Source organism: Protopterus annectens, chromosome 11.part0, assembly GCF_019279795.1.
Source record: "Protopterus annectens isolate FY-2018-M chromosome 11.part0, PAN1.0, whole genome shotgun sequence".
NCBI classification, from domain to species: Eukaryota; Metazoa; Chordata; order Ceratodontiformes; family Protopteridae; genus Protopterus; species Protopterus annectens.
Genome location: NC_056745.1, coordinates 655,816,022 through 655,831,978, shown reverse-complemented (window position 1 = coordinate 655,831,978; position 15,957 = coordinate 655,816,022). Strand labels below are relative to the sequence as shown.

The 15,957-nt window shown below is 38.2% G+C and overlaps 1 protein-coding gene across 2 annotated transcripts in view; it reads right to left on the bottom strand.

Annotated features, from left to right (window-relative positions):
• PPARA (peroxisome proliferator activated receptor alpha) overlaps positions 1-15,957 on the bottom strand; it is a 952,408-nt gene that overhangs the window by 71,997 nt on the left and 864,454 nt on the right. For both annotated transcript variants that reach the window (XM_044088095.1, XM_044088096.1), the window contains one exon: positions 7,346-7,548. In XM_044088095.1, coding sequence (XP_043944030.1) covers positions 7,346-7,548 — 203 coding nt within the window. The remainder of the gene's footprint in view (positions 1-7,345; positions 7,549-15,957) is intronic.

The following is a 15,957-nucleotide window of genomic DNA, read 5'->3' as shown; positions in this document are numbered from 1 at the left end:
AATATTCCATTATAGCAGTAGTACAAGATTTCTTTGCTTTAGTACTGCAAGATTCCATTTTAGCAGTAGTACAAGATCTCCTTACAGCAGTACTGCAAGATTCCATTACAGCAGTATTGCAAGATTCCCTTACAGCAGTAGTGCAAGATTCCATTATAGCAGTAGTACAAGATCCCATTAATGCAGTACTACAAGATTCCCTTACAGCAGTACTGCAAGATTCCCTTACAGCAGTACTGCAAGATTCCATTTTAGCAGTACTGCAGGATTCCTTTACAGCAGTAGTACAAGATTTCCTTACAGCAGTACTGCAAGATTCCCTTACAGCAGTACTAGAAGATTCCCTTACAGCAGTACTAGAAGATTCCCTTACAGCAGTAGTAAAAGATTCCTTTACAGCAGTAGTACAAGATTCCATTATAGCAGTAGTACAAGATCCCATTAATGCAGTACTACAAGATTCCCTTACAGCAGTAGTACAAGATTCCCTTACAGCAGTACTAGAAGATTCCCTTACAGCAGTAGTAAAATATTCCATTATAGCAGTAGTACAGAATTCCATTATTGCAGTACTACAAAATTCCCTTACAGCAGTACTGCAAGATTCCATTACAGCAGTAGTACAAGATTTCCTTACAGCAGTACTGCAAGATTTCCTTACAGCAGTAGTACAAGATTCCATTCTAGCAGTAGTACAAGATTTCTTTACAGTAGTACTACAAGATTCCCTTACAGCAGTACTGCAAGATTCCATTACAGCAGAAGTACAATATTCCCTTACAGCAGTACTACAAGATTTCCTTACAGCAGTACTGCAAAAATTCCATTACAGCAATACTACAAGATTTCCTTACAACAGTACTGCAAGATTCCCTTACAGCAGTAGAGCAGTACTACAAGATTCCAGATTGTATTTAGTAATGCAAAACTGAATGGGCAGGTACTGCATATGTGTGATTTCACAGAACAGGCAGACTGAACTGCAAGACTCCATTACAGTAGTAGCTTGAATGGTGTGTGTGTGTGTTTTAGTGGCATCCTCAAATTCAAATCCTTTACCTTGGCTACAGGGGCAGCAACCTTAATCATTTACACCAAACTGCCAGATCTTCCTTTGGGAAATCACTATGAATTGCAGTCAGGTCAGTCATAAGCGCTGCACAGTTGTGTTTCATGGCATATATGTTGATGCAAAACCTGTTCTGACAACTTAAGTGATTTAGAGTACTCTGCTATTATTTTTCTCCACTTTTGCAGAACATATCTGAATTTGCCTCATATTTATGCCCTGTCTTGGGAAAGTCTCTTAAGCAGACAGTGCGTTTGAGATGAACTCCTGAATGGTCCCTGGATTGCAAACTTAGTATGTACTAATTATGAACCACAGTAGTTACGGTGTAAATGAAGGAAACTGTAGAAAACAGCAACATGATGACTGTAGTAAACTTGAGCCGTGTTCTTAGGGTGTGATCCTTGGCTTCCTTAGTGTTGACAGTCTGTTTATTTTTTAGCTGCTCATAAACAGCATGGCGTCTATTTATTTTTTATTTTATTTATTTACTTTACATTTGTTAACCGGGTTGGTTTGGCTGAGCTTTTGGCTCATTTTCAGCAGAGACCCGGGGAGAAAAGCTCCTCAGGACTAGAAAACAATTTATTAAATTTTAGTAACATAGTAGTAACAATCAGCTATGGGATCTTACAAGCAGAGACCTCTAGAGAAAAAAAAGCTCCTCAGGTAATTTGATTACACAGAGTATTAACAATTGGCAGACAAGTATGTGAGTTATTACAAACAAGGTTTTAAACAATTAGCAGAAGAAAATGTGACTAGTTAGAATAGTATTTAAGCTGCGTAGAGCAAAATGAGTTAATAGTTAGGCAGATGCTTATTTAAAGTAGAAACGATCTAGTTGTATAGGAGTTTGGAAACAAGAAAGGAAAGGAAAGTAAGAATGGCTAGTAGGAGATGTAGGGGAGATAGAGTATAGGAAACAAACTAGACAGGTAGGTTGTTTTGAGACTGTAAGAATTAAGAATTGTTGGAGATAGAGGAAGGGAAGAGGTAGAAGAGGCAGGGGAATAGTATTAGAGATACATTACGTAATGAGGTGGTGAAATAGGTGAAAGGATGGTGGTTTCAGGGTGGTTGGCTACAGTGGCAAGACCACTTTGTATTTAGGTATTTCCTTGTGGCTAATTTGTAACTTTTGCTATGCTGGAGGGATTTTATTTCCAATGGGAGTTGGTTCCAGGATGTAGCTGGGTTATAGTTATAGAGAAGGCAGCCTATTTTGGTTTTGGGTTTGTAGATGTCTAATAATTCTTGATTTGAGCTGTGTAGTCCTAGCAGGGGAATATTTGGATATGATAGTGGAGAGGCTGGGGCAGGAGGAGGGTAGATAGAGGATAGAGTGGATGATTTGTAGTTGGTATAGTTTGAGCATCTGAGGGAAGTCTAGCCAGTCTAGCTGCTGTAGTGCTAAGCAGTGGTGTGACTTGTAGGTTTGGTTAGCTGCAAATCTGGCAATCTTATTATAGGTAGTTTCAAGCTTGGAAAGAGGTGTAGAATTTAGGTTTGTGAATATGTGGCAGCTGTACAGGAATGTTGGGAGTAATAAAGCCTGAGAGAGAGTTATTCGGGCAGTGTTAGTTAAGTATTTTTTGCTACGGAAAAGGTGTCCAAGTTTCTGATGAGTTCCTTTGCCGAGTTAGTAATATGGAGATCAAACTTAAGCTGATCATCTATTGTTACAAATAGCAATTTAGTACTAGATTCAGCTGAGATAGTAGTGTTGTTGCTGGATAACATGGTGGATATACTTTTGAATGTGGTGAGGTTTTTAGGGAGGAAGAGTAGGAACTTAGTTTTTTTTTGGATTAAGTATTAGTTTGTTATCACTAAGCCAAGTCTCAATGGTGTGGAAGGATGCCTGAGTAGCTGAGTGGAGGTCGGTTGGGTTGTCAGCAATGGTTATAACAGTTGAGTCATCAGCATATTGCACAAGAGATGACTGGGGACAAGAGGAGTAGAGCAAGTTGGTGAAAATATTAAAGAGTAGAGGTCCAGGTATGGACCCTTGGGGGACTCCCATTTGTACAGTGAGAGGGGAGGATAGTGCAGAGAGCCATTTAACTGACTGCTGGAAGGGTAGAGAGATAGCTGGAGATAGTAGGGGGAGAGAAATGTAAGTTAGTGAGTTTATCTAGAAGGAGTGGGTGAGAGTGTCAAAGGCTTTAGAAAGGTCAAGGAATAAGCATGAAATAAGTTTATTGTTATCACGAGCTAGGCAGACTAGACTGATGAATGATATGAGTCCAGTAATTGCACTATGCTTTAATGTTAATATTAAATACAAATACATTTTAATTCAGCTTATTTTTTGTGGCACACAGGTGTGAAGTGCACTGTGTTTATGCTACCACAGTCTGTCTAGCACTTAGTGCAGATGAGTAAGGTCTGTACTGTTAAAGACCTGCTTCCTACAGTAAAGTATTCTGTGTGACTCGGCCAAGTTACTTCACCAGACAGTACTCATGGGCTGCTCTTGAAAAGGTGCATATGTTTAGTGGGAATAGCAAATGTGTTATAAAATTGTCTTCTGAATTCCTGCACCCTTCACAGAAACATTAATTACTACTTCATTATATGCTATATGAGTATAAATCCCATTTCTTGTAGTTTAATAGGCTGCCAGATGTATTTTCACTAAATGGGAGTTTGAAGGGAAGAGAAGTTTACCGTTTCTCATGCCAAGTCTGTCTTCAGTGTGAGAATGTTTAGCTTTCTTTAGAAAACAGCTGTCGGTGCTTCTTCTGTAAAATTTGAAATAATTGTTTAAATTGAAATCCAAATATTTGTGATACTTGTAAATTTAAAGAAAGTTGAATATACGCTGACAGGTAGGTCAGGGAGGTTGGTATAATGGTCAAGGTGTTTACTTTACAGACATAAGGTTCAGGGTTTGATTCTCACGTGGGTTAATTGGCTAGGATTAATATAGCTCACAAGGGCAGTTAGCCTAGTACTGATCTATGAATCAGCAGGTATGTACAGTGTTTATCATAACTGGGAAGAGTCAGCCAAGTAATGGGATATCAATATGACCGGAGGGACCCTGATCCATTATCCTGCATAGGGTACCATTTACCCATGATCTGTCTCTGTTGACTCTGTATGCTGTAATAAACAGTACAGCATTATTAGCCATTCAAGTAGTTCAGACCTGTAATGAGTGATGCCAGAGGGGATAGTTGTTCTTGATGACAGTGAAGACATAGGAGGTCATAAATGAGATATGTGGATATTCTGCAAGTATATAAGACCCCCCCCCCCAAAAAAAAATAAAAAAGAACAGTATGTTATTTGCAATAATGTTTCTGATTTTTGTATTACTTGTGGGTTGTTGAAGAAAAGCTGCTGCAATATGTATATTGTATATATATATATATATATATATATATATATATATATATATATTTTTTTTTTTGCTTTAATCATTACAATAAAGAATGAAGTAATTCATTAACAGACATGGATTGTGTAATATAGTCTAACTAGGTTGCATTTTAGTAGTATATTTTGCAGTCCCTTCTTTACAGCCTCCGGCAACTGCAAAGGGATTGACATATGTCAGGTCATAGTCTGCATTATTTGCAGTTATAATCAGAACAGTCTGATCTTCAGCATCCTTTTTGTAGTGATTGTTGCATATTACTGGGATGTAGTCTTCTCTACAAGATCGGATTGTAAAGTATAGCTATCCTTAGTTAAAAACGGTTACGTTGGCAGTTAATACAGAGGACTAAAGCTCTAATTTGTTAATAAGCTGCTTCCTGTGGCAAGGGCACATGGTTTGAATCTTTCCACCTTCATCTACCTTCTGTGTTACTTAAAGCAAGTCCCTTAAACAGACAGTTCTTTGTAGGAACTGGGAATTTGAGCTACTCATTAATGGTCACCTGGACTGCATGCCTAGTAACTAGGAACTTGTTTTGCTAACCATCCCCTATTGCATAGCTGATCTAGTTCAGGAAATATTATGGCAATATCACCAGCACATCATTTTTAATGTAGCATAGGTAATTTACACTTCAAGGGCAGCAGGCACTGCATTTATAGATGATGCACTGAAACGTAAAATTGTTTGCCTGCAGCATTCTCTGCATTAGTAATAGCCCTGCTCGCTTTAATACAGAATTATTCATATTCTGCAGAGATTGTGCACACGGACTTGCTTAGTATATGTTACCAGGTGGTTACTATTTTTTATGCTGTCATAAATCATAAGTAGTCTTCTGTTTAAACTGTGCTAGATCTGGCTCAACCTCATGTCATGATACTAGTCATCTTCATACACTATAATGTACACAGACAATCAGATGGGGAATTGTAAATTTACTCCCAGTCTGGCCCCCATGCCCCTTATGGACAGAGGCCGTCAATAAGAAAAGTATTATTCTAACGTCCCCATACGAATCCTTAGTTGCCTCACTACTAACATGCCTCTGGTATACGTGCTCATGATACTCAAGATTTAAATGGATTGGGGTGCACGGCTAGGCTTGGAATGGTCCTAGTGGTTGTTACCTTAGTAACAGCCTATGAATCTATAATGTACTTCATCCAAAGCTATCATTAAAGTACATGCAATTTATTTCTTTGTAACTACAAGGGGTGTACACAGTCAAGTTGCTATAACTATTGGTGGGGTTGGGAGGCTCTCTGTGAATGAAATTACCTTATGCTCTTATCTGGTCATTTTTAAACAGTCCTTAATCTGGCGTGGTAGGACTAGTGTGCATATGTGAGTGTGAATTAAGTAAGACTACTTTAGCTTCTGTGTGTTTGTGGGAAATACATTTGAAATATGTGACTTTTGTCATTATTACTATTTTTTGACATGACACCTGAAAAGGATGTATCCAACAATGTAGCTATAACTGCTAGGTTTAAGGGATGTCTGTACATAAAAAAGGTTGATTCTGTTGAGCTGATGAAGTCAGAAAGTCATTTTTAGAGGATTAGTGTGCATTTATGGAAAGCAACATGGAATACTTCACTTCGTCCATTTAATCATGACCAGACGTAATGCGTTCACTCAATTTAGTGGCTGTAATTGTTGTACAGATATTAGTGGATTATAATGACGCCAGTTTGAGTGTCCTTTTATAGTTGAAAGGTTCAAAAATGGGTACTTTTGCCACTATTTTTCAAAATTACAAATTTAAAACATACTCTAACAAATGTTGCTGTATTAAACAAGAACTATAATTTAAAACAAGCAGGGAGGTGAATCAAAGAACACAAGCATGTAGACATGGTCCTAAAAACGTATGCAGAGGGCCTATAGTTTGAAAACAGCCTTTGGACCATGGTACACTCACTCCCCCACTAGCCAGATGCATTTGAATGCGAGTTTCAATGCATTTTCAATAAATGTGAGCTTCAAGGGAACACACGTTTCCTGTTGTTCATGCTAAGTTTGTTTTCAATAGCAGTTTATTGTTCCTCATACTAAGTCTGTTTTCAATGTGAAAATATTTTGTTTAGCAAATGGACATCAGTGCTTGCGCTATAAAATTTGCAATAAAAGTTTTAAATTGAAACTATATCTCAGCAATCATTGTAAAAGTAACTAAGGAAATAGTATGTACACTGACAGTTTTGAATTGTGTTTATGGTAATTGGGGAGAGAGAAAGTGAGAGAGAGAGGGAAGTAATGAGATACTGGAATGGCTATGGGGGGCCCTAATCTACTACCCTGCCTACGGTCCCCCTTGACCATGACCTGCAGAAACAAAGCTGGCTTTAGAAAACTGGTGATGTGGGAAATAACTGAGTCTTGATGCGTAATAGTAATAATTTATTGCAAGAAAATTAACGACTGTGAGTAATGCAATAAACATGTTAAGTGTGTGCCTCTCTTATAGACAGAAGGAATTACAATTTTTAGGATGAAGAAAAGATAAGCAAATACTCTGATAAGGCTAATTGACAAAACTAACTTCAAAGTTTATGAGCAGAAGTACATTTTATTGCTAGGTTAGATGTGTGTACTATGTACATGTGACAGATGTACTTCGGATTACGTACTAAATAAGAGGGAAAAGACAGTACTGTACTTAATATGCTACTCAGTAAGTTAAATACAATAATGTTACTTTTAAGTAACAGGATATCCAGTATATAATTACAATGTACATTCTATGAACCTTTTTTCCCTTTTGCTTCTGGATGCACCATGGAATTATATTACATGATGAAAATATATAAAATCAAACAAATTATTACTGTATTAAGGAATGCATGTACAATACTTGCTAACAGTACTACAATACTTACAGGGTTATTACTGGATCTCCCAGTGAAGATGGCTTTTGCTTTGGCCTTATTCATGTTGAAGTTTTTTATGTAAGCATCATAAATATGCTTGGAAAGAGTTAGGACATCTGCCATTTGTGAATTATCAAAATCAGACTCAGTTGTTAGGACCTCTTCCTTCAGTTTTTGCTTCTCTGACTGAGGCATCCGTCCAAAACGGATTGCTGTACAAACAGAACAAATTTGTTAAGCATAAAACAAAACATATATATGCAGTACACAATATCATGTACGAGTACAATTCCATGGTGTTTAACAATTGCAGCATACTTAGAGGTATAGTCAGACTACAACCAGCCTCATGAATCACAGTACCTTATACAGTGTTATATAGAAGACCTCCTTACTTGTGTCAGTTTTCTATGGTACTTGAGTACGACTGTACAATTATGGGCAAACACCAGGAGAAATGGTACAAGTATCAGAAGAATCTCTAGATGTTCTGGGCATGCACTCTAGGAGAACCCATCTGTGGATATTACTAATGACTGCAAGTTGAGCTAAACACCATTTGTGAACTTCAAAATTGTGTTCCATTCAGAAACTTTAAAACCTGATTGGAATACACAGGGATGGACTGCAAGATGACCAAAATTATGTTAAGCAAATATGTGCTTACCTTTTATCTAAGTTGAAAGTCAGCCTTTTTTTTTTTTAATTCCAAACAATTTCATTACTATAAGAAAATCAAGTACAATATTACATACACATTCTCTATGCATGGTGTATAATAAAAAAAATCTCACCAGTGGCTGACTTTCTAAATATGTCTCCATCCCCTAGTACTCCAACTCCAACTAATACAAAAGAGTACAGTCCAACTCTGGTGATTACATTCTTTGATATCTCAAGTTTAAATCAATGTCCTCATCCCACCCCCACCTGAAATAAAAAAGACCACAGTAAAGAACTTCTCGAAAGCCGACTTCACACTTCTAAAGACTAGTGTGGTCTCCTTTAAGGCCCCCGAGCCGGCGGAAAACAGTACTCAAGCCGCTGAATCACTTACAAATGCCTTCTACCAGCACCTGCAGGACTGCATGGATAAGGCAATCCCAAGCAAAACAAAGACTCTTTGTACCAAAGGCAAGCGTCCAGTCTGGTGGACCCCAGCCATAAACAAACTCTACAACAAAAGGAGGAAGCTACTACAAGATAGAGCAAAATCCTTAAAAGGTAAGACACCCTTGATCACTATAAGTAAAAAACTAAGAACTCTCATAAAATCATCCAAAGCAAATTTTGAGAGAAAAATAGCTAAAGACTCAAAAGACAATCATAAGGCCTTCTTTAGCTATGTTAGAAACCTGGGAGGAACCTCCCAGATATGCTCAGAACTAGTTCAAAATGATGTGAAGATTACTGATCCTACAGACATTGCCAACATACTGGCTGACAGGTTCAGTGCAAACTTCTCCCCCCTCCCCAAAAGGAGAGATATCTATACCAAGCGATTGCAGCCCCCCAAACATCTCCAACGCCCAAGTGAGAACTGCTCTCTCCAAAGCAAAAACACAGCATCCATGGGACCTGATGGTGTCCCCGGCTGTGTGCTCCATGAACTCAACGAGGAATTAAACCCACAGCTAGGACAGCTGTTTAATCATAGTCTTACCTCTGGATACGCACCCAGGAGTGGCGCACTGCAACTGTGGTCCCACTTCACAAAGGCGGTGCCTCCACCGACCCTGGAAATTACCGCCCATGAGCTTGACAAGCCTTATCTGCAAAGCCATGAAGAGGATCATAATGGACCTCATAAATAAAGACATAGGGAATTTGCAGACCTTGGATCCATCCCAGTTTGGCTTTGTCAAAGGCAGATCATGCCTTCTAAACTTGGTTGACTTTTTGAAACAGTCACCAAAGCCATTGATGAGGGAAAGGCAGTCCATACAGCCTACCTCGATCTGGCGAAGGCCTTGATACAATACCCCACTCGGGTATCATTGAAAAACTCATCAGCTTAAATGTTAACCCATACATCACAAGATGGGTTGCAAACTGGCTGAGTGACAGGACCCACAGGGTCAGAGTTGCTGGCGCCATGTCAGACTCAAAGCCTGTCACAAGTGGTGTACCACAGGGCTCAGTCCTGGGCCCACTCTTGTTTGGCATCTACTTTTCCAAGTACAAGCAAACACAGGAGGGTTATGGCTGACAAAGTTTGCAGATGACTGCAAACTGGGCCATAGTAGAAAACACATCTGACACAGATATCCTTCAGAAGGGTCTCACAGAAACGGATAACTGGTGCCAGAGCCATGGCCTAAAGTTAAATGCCAAAAATGCATAGTCATACCCTTCGGGAAAAACAAGGTTACCCCTAGCTACCAAATAGGTGGCAATCCACTGAGCATAGAAGAAGTTATCAGGGACCTGGGGACCCAGGTTGATAGTAGTCTGTCATTCGACACCCATGTAGCTAAAGTAGTTAGGAAGACCTTCTACATTGCCCACCTTATCATGAAGGGATTCTCATCTAGATCAAGGGAGGTCATAGTCTCCCTATACTCATCACTCATCAGACCAATGATTGAGTACAATGCCCCATTCGAATGTATCTGACCCGACACTTGCAGCAGCTGGAGAGGCCACAAAAGTTCCTCACCAAAAGGATAAAGGGTCTCAAACATCTGTCCTATGCTGCCCGACTGAAAGAACTCCAGCTCTATTCAGTCGCCACCGCTTGCTCAGAGGTGACCTTTGCCTAACATACAAGGCCATGTCAAACCCAGATTTGATGAATATGCTTCACCTCAAAAAATCTCGATCCGTCAGAGCCACAAGGGCGGGAGACTTAAACCTCGACACGGCTATTAATAGGACGTGCTGGAGGGATAGATTCATCACCCAAAGACTCCCTATGCTGTGGAATAAAATCCCGGTATATGTGAGGCAGAGCACCTCGCTGGCCTTGTTCAAGAGAAATCTTGACCAATGGATGGGAGATCGCAGATATACCCCAGGGATTACCTCAGTGTCACTGCTCAACAGAGGCACAGCAAAATAATGGGTATAGTTCCCCATACTAAAGGGGTGGCGTAAGCCACAAAACTATGGGCTAGGCTTGTAAATGCCCTCGGGCAGATAGCCTAGTATGAACCTATGAACATCTGGATTTAAATTCAGTAAAACTTCATACAACATATAGCAAAAACATGTATAACATAAAACATACACATAATTAAGTTACAAGTAAGTTATCTTCATTTAATAATTAAATTAGCCTATGTGCCCTGCCAATTGGAAATGCACATTTTACTGGGAAGACATTCCCACACTCCAAAGGTCCATTCTTGCTATTTCCTTCAGAATCTCATGCATGTCAACTTCCATTTGCATCTTATGTCTTTCTTAGCAGCAAGCAATGTCACTGCAAAGGGGTTCTTTCTTCCCTGGACCCCCCCCCACTCAAAAAAAAATATCCAGAAAGAACAGTGTAGTAGTTAACTCTGCCAAGACACATTTCTCCTAATAATGACTCAAGCTGCTGCTTAAATACCATTAATCTGGGACAGTCACAGCATTTATGTCTTCAGCTCCCCTTCCCTTCCCCAGACACCTCCAACATTTATCTGTAGTCCATGAAACATTAGACTTATCTTCCACATTGTATAAAATATTTGTGGAGACACTTCCAATTAATATATGAAGCTTCCTCACACTTGTAGCGTCCCTAACAATTTTCAAAACGTTGTTCCAGGACTCAGCAGTAATTTCAACCCTCAAAAATCTTTTTTAATCCAATTTCAGATGAAAACCAAACTCTTTTCCTCTCTTAAAGCTCAACAGAGTTTACTTACTCTTGTCTTATCAGATTAACCCTTCTCTACTCAAGAAGACGTGACACAGTGGTGGAATCTGCATTTCCAAGGGCAAACTCCTCAAAATAATTTTTCCTTTGACCACCAATGCTTCATATAACAACAAATTTTATAAGACCAACTTTTACCTCACTCATTACTGGGTCACCAAATCATAGTAAGTGTGAGACAATTGCCAAGTTTCTCTTGAAGCTTAAAATAATTGTTAGCAAAACTTCACTCCACCCCCCCCCCCACCAGATTTAGGACTCTATACAGTCTTTTCCTATCCACTCATTCCCTTTATTATCTTCAAATGTTTTCATATTCATTAACAACCCCTCACTAACTTTACTTTCTCTATAAGAAATTAAGCTTATTAACTTGATTCACTCCAATTCTTCCTTCTGAATAGACCTCACCAGAAACAAAAGTAGCTGAAATGCTACCTAATAGGTCCCTTAATCCAGGACATCTAATTCACAGTAGTCAAAGGGTCTAGTCAACTTCTGCCAAGCTACTCTGGCTCTAGCATTCTTCCAGGTGAAATGATCCATAAATACCTTCATTCTGTTAAAAAAGATCTCTTGGGGGAAGGGGATAGGCAAAAACAGATGTAACACCTGTAGGACTGATTCCATCTATATGGGCCTTACTGCTTAGCAGGATTCTAGGCTCAGGTATGACCATCTCATTAAAGGTGTTTTGCATTTCTTGAGAACAGGTGTGCAATAAAGATGATGTCATACTAAAATTAATCACCCTTTCCAGTTACAGGAAAAGATATTTCTTTGTTTACATTTCTTCGCTGATATAATTTATTGCCAGTGTGTGGGTTTAGCAACATGTAACTTGTACCCAAATATCTGACCAAATTCCTCCAGTAAACAAAACAACTTTTCAAGGTTCCTTTCTGGATCTGAAGGATGCATCAAAAGGTCATCCACATACAGTGAAATTTTAAATTAAAACTCCATAACTCTATATCCCTTAATCTTGGAGACCAGCAAGTCCACAGCCAAAAAGCTCCAAGTAAATAAAAAAAAAATGCAGAAAATGGACAGCCCCCCCATCATACACTGCAGCAAACAACTGAGAGAACAGTGTCAGGAGGCTGAATTCCAGCAATACTTTCAGTAACCAACTCCTCCTAACCCTGTCAAAACAGACATCTCAGCATGAACACTAACTAACAATAAATTTATGCTCAAACAATAGGCCTCTTCCATTATCAACAAGATATTGACCACACAGTCAAATGTTTGCCTACCCAGAATGAACCTATATTGATCCAGGTGTACTACAAAGGACATGTTATGCACTAGTCACCTAGCCAAAATATCCAGATACAATTTGTTGTCTTAGTTTAAAATAGAGACTACCCTATAAACCCTGGAGAGAAGGTACACCTTTACCTTCCTTGGGAAGGACTGCCACCACCACTTTCCAGGTTTTAGGAATTTATTTCAACTCCAGTACCTTGCTCATCAAGTGCAAGAGGACCTCTTTTACTAAGTCCCCGTGTAACTGGTATAATTCTAATGGAATGCCTTCTGGATCTGACGTTTTTCCTGCTGGGGATGCTATCAAAGCTATGCTCAACTCATCCCTACTTACCTTATTAACCAGCCGGTTAGCAAGATCTGAATCTAACTTTGGCAGTACAGTCTTCTCGAAAACTGCATCCTCTCCTTCCTTAATACACCTCTTTCTCTCCCACACATAACTTCAGATAGTAGTTTCCTAAGACTTCCAAAATTTCCTATGATAATTTCATTTCTGCTAGCAAATGCTGTCTTGTTTTTCCTCAGCCTCAATGCTAGTTAACTTGATGCCAGGGATCCAACTTCCAGCTCTGTTACCCTTTAACATACAGGCCCAAAAGTCCATTTCTAACTGTAATATCTGATTTTTCTCTCACACTCTACTCATTTACTGAATTGTTGCCATTTTAATGCCTATCTCTTCTACCCAACTTTGCCAGTCTTGGCCAACAACATGTCTCTTTCTTGTCACATTAGTAGTGAAAGTGACTAACCTTAGTCTCCAAGACATTTTTAGTGTCTCCCACTTATTAAAAGAAACAGCATCTAGCTGCGCTTATTGATCTGTGAGGATCCTAAGAAGCCTACCCTTACATTCCCATGGCAGTTTTTAGCTCTTATATTTTGTGTATGAATAACCCCTAGATGGGAAGAACAAGGATAAGCAAGGACATTTACTTGTTGTTCCTTTCTATGATGGACATTGGTGCTAAAATGAGGGTGACTTTAATTTCCCATCAGTCATCCAAATTACATTTGTAAAGAGTATGCAAAGTACTTTGCTTTATGTGGAATGGAAGTCAGTTAAATGGAATGGTATTCACTGTGATACATATTTACCCCTCCATGTCTTATTTATGTTGTGAGAATGAGGTCCTTTGATTGCGTGTTTATGCTACTATTGGACTTATTAATGAGTCTGAGAGAACGTGTGTTGAGTCTCTATACACACGTCAGAGGATGTTTCACAGTAGCCTGTACGATACTGAAAGAGGGACAAAGCATTGAGATAGTCTGCACATTTTTTATAATTTATACCTTTAATGTTTAGTGAGAAGCTGTTGTGATCATTCCAGTTGTGATAAGCATTTGGACAAACACATACTGAAAAACGTATTACATTCAATGATCAGCTTAATTATACTGGAGTACATCCCTGGAGCTGGACACCACACCTTAAGAAATAAGCTGTGTGATGAAAAAGGTTTCCTTACAAAAGTGGATATGTGGTGATCATAGGGCAGTTTGTTGATGAAATAAAATCCCAGAGATCCCTGATTAAGGGATCAGTTTTCATGGGGGTGTTGTTAATATGATAGTTGCAAGGGAAGTTATGTTTGCTGACATTTCTTCTGGTTAGCCACGGTGGTGCTGCGGTTAGCATTGTCGCCTCACAGCAAGAGGTTCTTCGTTTGATTCTCGGGCAGTGTGCCTTCTGTATGGAGTCTGCATGTCCTTCCTGTGATTGAGTGAGTTTTAAAGACATGTAGTAGGTGTGTGTGGGTGTGTGTGTGTGTGTGTGTGTGTGTGTGTGTGTGTGTGTGTGTGTGTGTGCCTTCTGCGAAGTTTGGGTGCCAGGCTGGCAACTCAAAACCGTAAAATCCTCATTGCCAATTAATCCTTAAAACTTTAGCTTCTGAAAATCACAAGAGTGGAGTGATCAAACAAATTTATTACCCACAGTTTTTTTTTTGAGACATCATTGTTTCCAGGTTACCCTTTACTGCTATGAAGGTCAATGTTATTACTGGATCAAGACAAAGGACATTACTTTTCAATTCATCCAGGAAAATACCAGTAAATCCCAAATATCGACTGGGTATTTGAAAAATCCTGTTATTTTTTTCAACAAAAATGGCATTTTAGACAAGAATACTCGTTCATTATAATCTGTATTTATTTAAATTGGCTGGTATGTACCTGAAATCTGTTTTCATTTTGTAAATCTCTCTCTCTCATATATATATATATATATATATATATATATATATATATATATATATATATATATATATATGGATTCACTTCAAAACAAAATCTTGAAAGTTCATTATGCTGAATGCTCACAATGTCAAATGTTAGAATGTTGAACTGGCTGTGTAAACACTGTTTGAAGTGCAAATTGGTTGCTGTGGCTTTAAGACGTGTTATGTTGCAGTACTGTAAATAAGAAGGGAATATGACTGAGGTTACCTGTGAAACTCTAAGTATCAGAGATATATAGTAATGTGTAGCATTTTAGCACTGAAGTAGTGTTTCTAAGAGAAGGGCTGATGATAGTTTTTTACAATTTAAACAGGCAGCCATGAAGCGGAGAATGGTATGTTTCCCATTTTGTTCTGTGTAGTGTGATCTCAGAGTTGATATATTTAAGTAGCAGGGGGTGCTGGGGTGTTGCTCCCCTACTTATATTTGGAGAAGTTTAATATAGTTTATTTTTTTGTTTCTGTATGTTGTTGTGGTGGAATACAATAAATGTTGGTTTACTATATTTTTTCAATGTTATGTAAATCAATGTTTTTAGGTTTCGGTGTATTGAACCTTTCAGGATTTTGGTCTCAATGTTTTGAATTTCGAGATTATAGTATTTCTAGATATATATATATATTTATATATGTATGTTTGTATATATATGTATATATATATATATATATATATATATATATATATATATATATATATATATATATATATATATATATATATATAAACATTATAATGAAATCATGGTAAGGACTGAAAATTACAATTAAAAATCACAGGTAAAATTCCCAAAATTTCATTTTTTATCAGGGTCCCTGATCAAGCTTCATTATAGGCACAGGGCAAACATTTTTGAAGGTATGACAATTCTTAGGTATTAACAATTCACTACTCATGAACTCTTGCTTTTTAATTGGGCATCTAATACACTCTGCTATGTTTCTGACTGCTGTTCAGACAATACCTAATACAAGGTAGTGGTTAACATAATTTGTCAAAGATTTATTTTGCTTGGAAAGTAACTAGTAGAAATCAATATGCTTTTTCACTATTTCTGCACACTATACTCAACATTTGAAGAGTTTGTTAAAATTTCATACTGAACATTATAAACTGATCAACAATTCAATTTCTTTTTTCATACAAAAGTGAACATTCACATGAATTCTTTCTTTGCAATAACACTACTGTTAAAGTTCCTGAGCTGTGCTATTACAGTCACATATATACCCAAGTTATG